This window comes from Drosophila virilis, chromosome 2, assembly GCF_030788295.1.
Source record: "Drosophila virilis strain 15010-1051.87 chromosome 2, Dvir_AGI_RSII-ME, whole genome shotgun sequence".
NCBI classification, from domain to species: Eukaryota; Metazoa; Arthropoda; class Insecta; order Diptera; family Drosophilidae; genus Drosophila; species Drosophila virilis.
Window position 1 is genome coordinate 15,370,497 of NC_091544.1, and position 7,425 is coordinate 15,377,921.

The 7,425-nt window shown below is 39.6% G+C and overlaps 4 protein-coding genes across 10 annotated transcripts; 3 read left to right on the forward strand and 1 right to left on the reverse strand.

Moving 5' to 3' along the window:
* Positions 1-47: 47 nt before the first annotated feature.
* Arp1 (Actin-related protein 1) lies at positions 48-2,407 on the forward strand. Its single transcript, XM_002053699.4, has 6 exons — positions 48-196; positions 1,033-1,097; positions 1,157-1,331; positions 1,388-1,539; positions 1,597-2,143; positions 2,204-2,407. The coding sequence occupies exons 1-6, from the start codon at positions 149-151 to the stop codon at positions 2,345-2,347; spliced, it is 1,131 nt and encodes a 376-aa protein (XP_002053735.1). The 5' UTR covers positions 48-148; the 3' UTR covers positions 2,348-2,407.
* Positions 402-991, reverse strand: LOC6630424 (uncharacterized). The gene has a single exon (XM_002053700.4). It carries the CDS (start codon positions 907-909, stop codon positions 502-504), a length of 408 nt encoding a protein of 135 aa, XP_002053736.1. The 5' UTR covers positions 910-991; the 3' UTR covers positions 402-501.
* Positions 2,408-2,588: 181 nt separating the features above from the next.
* On the forward strand, positions 2,589-5,012 carry NijC (Ninjurin C). 7 transcript variants are annotated; one of them, XM_070207210.1, is made up of 5 exons: positions 3,253-3,362; positions 3,438-3,461; positions 3,526-3,727; positions 3,804-3,980; positions 4,053-4,513. In XM_070207210.1, the coding sequence occupies exons 3-5, from the start codon at positions 3,716-3,718 to the stop codon at positions 4,254-4,256; spliced, it is 393 nt and encodes a 130-aa protein (XP_070063311.1). In that variant the 5' UTR covers positions 3,253-3,362; positions 3,438-3,461; positions 3,526-3,715; the 3' UTR covers positions 4,257-4,513. The 7 variants fall into 7 exon arrangements, with proteins under 7 accessions (XP_070063308.1, XP_070063309.1, XP_015027099.1 ...); XM_070207207.1 differs by lacking the exons at positions 3,253-3,362; positions 3,526-3,727 and adding an exon at positions 2,589-2,947; XM_070207208.1 differs by lacking the exons at positions 3,253-3,362; positions 3,526-3,727 and adding an exon at positions 2,610-2,947 and having other exon boundaries at positions 4,372-4,689.
* A 106-nt stretch (positions 5,013-5,118) lies between these two features.
* Rad60 (DNA repair protein Rad60) lies at positions 5,119-6,987 on the forward strand. The gene is made up of 6 exons (XM_002053697.4): positions 5,119-5,283; positions 5,341-5,915; positions 5,981-6,093; positions 6,152-6,330; positions 6,392-6,602; positions 6,668-6,987. Exons 1-6 carry the CDS (start codon positions 5,232-5,234, stop codon positions 6,753-6,755), a joined length of 1,218 nt encoding a protein of 405 aa, XP_002053733.1. The 5' UTR covers positions 5,119-5,231; the 3' UTR covers positions 6,756-6,987.
* Positions 6,988-7,425: the final 438 nt, after the last annotated feature.

A 7,425-nucleotide genomic window follows, 5' to 3' on the forward strand; every position in this document is an offset into this window, starting at 1 on the left:
ATAGTATCGATAGACACAATAGGTATGCAGCTTAGTATTTTTAGTTAACTGTTTATTTGGTATTCTTACTCTTGCACAACGCGGTCACACTGCACACGACACCGCGATTTAATAGGAAAATTTTGCAAAACTTTTATAAACGCACAAAATGGAGCCCTATGATGTCGTAGTCAATCAGCCTGTGGTCATAGACAACGTAAGTGAAACCTAGCATAGAACATCAAATAAAGCCCAACTCAGGCAGCTGCCACATTGGCTGTCAACCTTTTTGGCACTGACAAGTGACATCACCAACTAACACGAATAAGCCAAGCTGCCACTGCCCGTCCCTTTGTCCATGAAGTTTTTTTTTTTTTTTAACAGCATTTCAACTGTTTATGTATGCAACTGTAAAGAATGACTAATGGCCAAAAGCTTGATTTTTACTATTATATACTGAAAGTGCCCAAAAAATTTAGCATCGAAAATATTTAGAGTAACAAAATAATGATAATGGTGCAGTTAACGTTTGAACACCGTGGACGAATTCCTTGAGAAGTGGGCATCTATGCTTATGCTTCCGTCCAGATTCATGCGTTGACTACATTTCTCCGGATACACCACCGGCTGGCGTTCTTTAACCCAATAGCCGGGTCCAATTAAAGCCTCATAATTGCGATCTGGCTTGATGCCACAAATTCCGTGATATTGGGCAAATAGACTCGGCCGCTGCATCTTATTAAACGGATCACGATAGTAATCCCTGTATTGTTGGCAAGCCAAGTAGAAATAATCAAGTTCCTCCATAACCCTGTAGTTGACGCACGAAAGGCCAATGGGCGGCACGAATTTCAAGATCGGCTTGCGCTGTATACGTAAACTCTTTGACACACCCAGCATGTCAACCTGGGGAATGGTTCGGGAGCCCATGTTGTGCTCTGTATTTAAATTAATAAATGCAGAAAAAAATAACAAAATAAACAACTAGTGTGTTGTGTGTACAAAAAATATTTATGAATGTCTGTTACAAATATTAAATGAATACTTTTACAGGGCTCCGGTGTGATCAAAGCCGGCTTTGCTGGCGAGCACATTCCAAAGTGCAGGTTTCCCAATTAGTAAGTATTGCTACAGCACAATGCAATTCCGAACCAAGCTAATCATGTCATTTCCCTAGCATTGGCAGACCGAAGCATGTTCGGGTCATGGCCGGTGCCTTGGAGGGCGACATTTTTGTTGGTCCCAAGGCGGAGGAGCATCGCGGTTTGCTAAGCATACGCTATCCCATGGAGCATGGCATTGTGACGGACTGGAACGATATGGAACGCATATGGAGCTATATATATAGTAAAGTAAGTTATGGTAGCTTCTAAATCAACAGCTACTAATTTCTGTACGCTTATCCCAGGAACAATTGGCCACTTTTACGGAGGATCATCCCGTTCTTCTCACTGAAGCACCATTGAATCCGCGTCGTAATCGCGAAAAGGCAGCTGAATTCTTCTTTGAAGGCATCAATGCGCCAGCGCTCTTTGTCTCCATGCAGGCAGTACTCAGTCTGTAAGAAATTTGATATCTTAATACACATGAAATATGTCTAACTTTGAATATCATCAGTTATGCCACTGGTCGTGTCACGGGCGTTGTGCTGGACTCTGGTGACGGTGTGACGCATGCAGTTCCCATCTATGAGGGATTCGCCATGCCTCACAGTATTATGCGTGTGGACATCGCCGGTCGGGACGTTACGCGCTACCTAAAAACACTCATACGCCGAGAGGGCTTTAATTTCCGTTCGACAGCCGAGTTTGAGATTGTGCGATCGATCAAGGAGAAGGTCTGCTACTTGGCGACCAATCCACAAAAGGAGGAAGCTGTGGAGACTGAAAAGTTTGCATATAAATTGCCAGATGGCAAGACATTCGAAATTGGACAGGCTCGCTTCCGTGCGCCCGAGGTGCTCTTCCGACCAGATTTATTGGGCGAGGAGTGCGAAGGAATACACGATGTGCTAATGTATTCAATTGAAAAGTCGGATATGGATCTCAGAAAAATGCTCTATCAAAACATTGTACTGTCGGGTGGTTCAACGCTTTTCAAAGGTTTCGGTGATCGTTTACTTTCCGAACTGAGAAAGCACTCTGCAAAGGATCTGAAAATCAGGGTAATTGAATTGTTTACATTATGCAATTGTATATCATAATATGTTTATGATTCTGCTTAGATTGCTGCGCCACAGGAACGCCTGTATTCCACATGGATGGGTGGCTCAATTCTGGCATCGCTGGATACCTTTAAAAAAATGTGGGTATCGAAGCGAGAGTTCGAGGAGGAAGGGCAACGTGCCGTGCACAGAAAGACTTTCTAGTTTGTTTAATTCATTTAAACGCTATGTGTAAAAGGCTTATTAAACTCAATATCAAAACCATGTGTCAGCTAACAACAAATATCCCTACAAATTGAAATTGAAATAATTTTGCATGTATGTGTTATGCATAAAATAGGCGCAAAGTATTTAAAAATGCTATTTATTGAATTTGCTTACGCGGCATAGATAATAAAGACTAAACTCTAAAAACAATAGATTCCAATCGATATTAAATGCAGCCAGAATTGAATGTTTGCCAGTGGGCCATTAATAGTGCCATACATTAGTCATACATAATACCATATCTGAGCCGTTTATTCAATTGGTCAGTTACGAAGAGCTCTCTCGTTCAGCTGAGCTCATGGATGACGCGCAAGTTGATGTCAGTTGGTTTTCGGTTGTTTATTCGTTCGGTTGTGTCTCCGGCAACCATCTCCATGGCAACGGCCATACAAGTTTCTGTTCGAGCTGCAAATATTTGTCACGGATTGTGAAAAGCAACTGAATTGAATATTTTGACATTCGCAAAACGCATCGACGTGGAACCGCATTGAAAACTCAACAATGGCTCAACTGGAGGGGCGAGTCATCGAAACGGAGGCAAGTTCAAATATTATATACAAATTGATAAGCTCGCAAACTAGATTATAATCATACTTGACTTTTCACATACTATACCTATATTTAAACTCGAGCTAGAAAGAAAATCCTGTGCATCTCGCACAAATATTTCTACATTTGTTAATTCTATTACAATTGCTGTTCGTGCACCTTAATAATACCTGTTTGCCTTGCGCATACACATATGCATACACATGGGTGTGTGTATGTCTCTGCATAGATATTCAATGTATGTATAGGGTATTGTCTACAACTCAGCTGTGCTGTGCGAATAAAATATTTATTCCTGGCAGACGTGTGTCAGTTTATTGATTTTATAATTAACAAAACAATTACAAATAGGGCGCGTGAAGAGACTTGACTGTATTTGCTTCAGTTTTCCGTGCAAAGCCGGGTAATTCTTATTAGCATTATTCTTATAGTTTAGCTTAACAATTAATTTTGTTGATATGCCATTTGTTTCTTGCAGCAAACTATAAAGAATGCATGGCAGGTACGATATTGTTGTTGTTTCTTCGATTAAAACTAACTAACTAACCTAAAGATGCTGTCTCTAGCCTTGTACCCATTACAGCAGCATTTATTTGCACTTTTGACTAATTGGTTTCAGTTGATAGCTGGTTCTATCAGCTAGGCACAACATGTAACAGAAGAATTGCAAAGATAAGGAATGTTAAAAATTCAAACAAAAGTGGTTTCAATTCACAGCTAGTTCGAGTCTTGCGGTGAACAGACCTATTCCCAAAGATGGCCTCAGCTGTGTGTAAACTCATTGAGAATTTCATTTTGAATAATTGGAGCTAACCTTCGTATGCTTTTTGTTGCCCACTTCCAGATGAAAGCCATGGACGCCAATCGCTATGCGACCAAAAAAACTATTGCCCAGGGCATGCTGGATATAGCCTTGCTGACGGCGAACGCATCCCAGCTGAAATATATACTTCAGGTCGGGGAACAGCATCAGTTCTACAAGCTAATGCTTATACTCATTAGCTTGTCAATTGTTATGCAGGTAAATAGTTAATTTGTTTGGTTTGATTTTTTTGGTTTTGGGGTTGTAACGGCTCGTTCTCCAATGTCATAGATACTGTCGGGCGTATTAAGTCTGTCGCTCAGTTTATTGCGGGATTGCCGAATGCATCAGCCAGAGTTCCATCAATCGGCCAATGTGATCAATCATGTGCGCACCGGTTTTGCGTTTTTTACCACAATGATAAATCTTTTCATATCGGCCTTCGATAGTCGCCTGCCCCCGCCACAGGGCAATCTTCTGAACGATGTCAATTAAATTTGTATACTATCTAAAGTTAACGAAACTATATCCAATCGATAGCTGATCCGATCTGTTGAAAATGTGAAAATTCGTTGCTCTCTAAAAACAATCTCAATTTTAATTTCAACAGCTATTGGTCGGTATTATGTTTGTGGCCATCGGCAGTCTGAATATTAACAAGCAGCAAGACCAGACGGCAGCCATAATATTGAACGATGTGATATTGGTGGTCATCTTTGTAATATCTGTTCTGAATGTTATAATATCTGGTTTCGGCATCGAGTATTCGTCACAGCCACTAAGACTCATCGATCAGCATGCTAAAGTACCGTAGTTATAGTACTGTTAAGTACACTTAACAGTTATTGATGATTAGCAATTTGTAAAACAGCATTATTAATATTTTGTAAGATTTCTAATAAATAATAAAAACGGTATATATCATTATCTTATTTTTTTTTTTATATGCAGGTGGCTGCAGGAGTTTTACTAGTTGTTCAATCTCTTGTCAGCATTGCCAAGTCGCAGAATCGTTCAATACTTTTTACAGTCAATCATTTTGTGGATGCCTTCATATTTTTATCTGTGTTCTGTGATATTTTAAAAATGAATTTTGGCTTGGATCCAGCTATACCCTACAAAGTTGATGAAGTTGAAGTTTTCAAAACTTAATTTCGATGTTGTAATCAGCAGCCTTATGAAATTTCCAAATATATAAGCTTTTAGATATAAGAATCTGAAGTCCTTTTTCTATGTAAGTTTTCAGTATTTTAAATCAAGAACTTTAATACTGCGTTTTATTTAATTGGTATGTACACACTGACAGCAACAGCACGGCAACACTGTTGACGGCGACAGCTGTAAAGTTATCGATAGTCGATAGATAAAATATTTATTTTCAGCAGCGTCTATTAATTTTCTTTTTGGCGGTTTTAGTTTTGTTCTTAAGGTTTTTGATTTTATGCTTATACGCTGAGCTATAAACCCAAAATGTCTGACGATGATTGTGATATTTTTGATTTGCCTGTTAAACGGATAAATGGTAAGTGCAGCATATTTGGCGTTATTTTAAAACTCATCTGGACGATTCGACTTGCAGCTGCCCCCCAAAAACAGTTTGTGGAGGAGCAGGAGTCCAGGCAAACGGACTATGATTTTATTAAAAGCGATCAGGTCGCCAAGAAACCAACAAAAGTCACAAAGCCCAAGCCCAAACCCAAGGCGAGAGCGGGCAATCGAAAAAAGCAAACCGACGAGAAGGAATCCAACAATAATGAAATGGAGGAGGCGCCGGCGCCAGCTGCTCGTGCTGCTCTGTCACCTGTCTCGCAATTGATTTATGAAATGGAGCAAAAACAAGACAAAGCTAACGCCAAAGCAATTGATGCTTTGCCAGTTTCCAGGCGCACACGCTCATCGCTGGGTAAACATTTGCCCGCACCAGAGCAAGAGAATGATCAAGAAGCTCCAGTAGCTGTAGGGGGCTCTCCCCCAAAGAAACGAAATGTTCGTAGCAGAAAGAGCACAGTGGGTGCAAAGACGGCAAACTCTCAGACAGTAAATATATCTGCGCCCAGTAGAAGTCGTCGGCAGGCAGCTGAGCTTGCAGCCCGTTCGCGTGTTGTGGATTCCATTGATCTGGTTTCAGCTGTTGTCCCACGCATTGAGGGCTTTGTAAGTGATTAAACAGTTGTAATACATTCGAGTAGATATTAATATAGCGTCTCTTGAAACTGAAGGTAAACTTAGACTCGGACGAAGACGATTCACACCTGGCCCTGGCAGAAGAGTCAGTTAAAGCTGCTAATAATTTTGATGAGGATAATCCAATTATTCAGATCAATTTAAATTGGTGTGTACTTTTATGAAATCCATAATTAAAACATTGCTTAATAAACGATGTTTTTCAGGCTTGGTGAAATGCAATTGTATCAGCTAAGGCAACATCAAAAGTTTGCGCACATGTTCAAGGAAGTTTCTCAACGCAACGTCGTACCTATAGATGATATTGTTATAAACATGGATGATCTTTTTATAAGTCCAACGGAATCGCCGCAAAGCGTGGGCGTGAAAGTCTATCACATATTGAGTGCGTAGAGAATTTAATTTACTATCAAGCTTTTATTAATTAATTTTATTTATTTTTATAGGTGGACGCGCTATAAAATCGAATAAAAACAAAACCGAAGCCAAGCAAGATACTAATCTTATGTTGAAACCTAAGAAATTTCAGCTCAAAGTGCAGTGCGATAAGTGGAAGAAACCGTTGATAATACCAATAAAAAGAACGGAACCTTTCAAGATTTTATACATCAAGTGCGCAGAAGAAATGGAATGTGATGTTCAGGGTTTCAAGTTGTTGTATGCATACTATTATTATAACTATAAATACGTTTGTCATTCAATTATCTATATATTCTTTGTAGTTTTGATGGCGAATTACTGGAACCAGATGATACGCCCAAAAATCAGGATATGGAAGGCAATGAAGTAATTGATTTTTGCTCCAAATGAGAGAAAATACTTTTAAGTTTATTTAAAAATTAAATTAAATATTTATAAGAGCCCAATAGCTAAATACGTATTTAAAGTAATATTCATAAGATATGATTTTATATTAAGTTATCTGTGTAAATATTAAGGTTCGACTAACGAACAACCCATTGCGAACCCAAAGTTTTTAGGCTATCGTAAAATCTGTGTGTTTGTTTTTTCTAGAGCTAGCAAATAAAATGTTTAATTGTAACTTTTGGTTCATTAGATAGTTACATTGGTGTCAAGCTGCTGCTGAAATGACAAGCGCTCTTGAAGTAGCGCACATTACAGCATCCAACACCCTAAGATTTCTTTGCACACCCCTAATATTTTGTTTATCTAGCATAGAGCGTTGCACACTCACACACTAGCCGGAACAAAACAAAATTATTGTTGATATGCGTCTTGGCAGATGATGTTTTGTGGGGTGTGTGCGTATGTGTGTGCCCGGGGGTTGGTGGCCCATACTACCGGCTATTGCTCTCAGTATTACTGGATCTCCCTTGTTTGCCCCAAACCCTGTGCAACTTCCCTTGGAATTTCGCTGCACAAATTCTGACACAGGATAATAGCAAAGCTTTCGAGCGCAGCTTTTGCGAGAATACAAATCAGAAGCTCTCTCCTGCTTGGTCAGCTGCCAGTTGGGCGA

Bases quoted from the DNA above. Each gene is read 5' to 3' on its own strand.
- Arp1 (XM_002053699.4), top strand. From the start codon at position 149: ATGGAGCCCTATGATGTCGTAGTCAATCAGCCTGTGGTCATAGACAAC. The intron at 197-1,032 runs GTAAGTGAAACC...ATACTTTTACAG, and splicing joins AGCCTGTGGTCATAGACAAC to GGCTCCGGTGTGATCAAAGC. The intron at 1,098-1,156 runs GTAAGTATTGCT...TCATTTCCCTAG, and splicing joins AAGTGCAGGTTTCCCAATTA to CATTGGCAGACCGAAGCATG.
- LOC6630424 (XM_002053700.4), bottom strand. From the start codon at position 909: ATGGGCTCCCGAACCATTCCCCAGGTTGACATGCTGGGTGTGTCAAAG.
- NijC (XM_070207207.1), top strand. From the start codon at position 2,912: ATGGCTCAACTGGAGGGGCGAGTCATCGAAACGGAG. The intron at 2,948-3,437 runs GCAAGTTCAAAT...TGTTTCTTGCAG, and splicing joins GGCGAGTCATCGAAACGGAG to CAAACTATAAAGAATGCATG. The intron at 3,981-4,052 runs GTAAATAGTTAA...CCAATGTCATAG, and splicing joins GCTTGTCAATTGTTATGCAG to ATACTGTCGGGCGTATTAAG.
- Rad60 (XM_002053697.4), top strand. From the start codon at position 5,232: ATGTCTGACGATGATTGTGATATTTTTGATTTGCCTGTTAAACGGATA. The intron at 6,094-6,151 runs GTGTGTACTTTT...GATGTTTTTCAG, and splicing joins ATTCAGATCAATTTAAATTG to GCTTGGTGAAATGCAATTGT. The intron at 6,603-6,667 runs GTATGCATACTA...TATTCTTTGTAG, and splicing joins GTTCAGGGTTTCAAGTTGTT to TTTTGATGGCGAATTACTGG.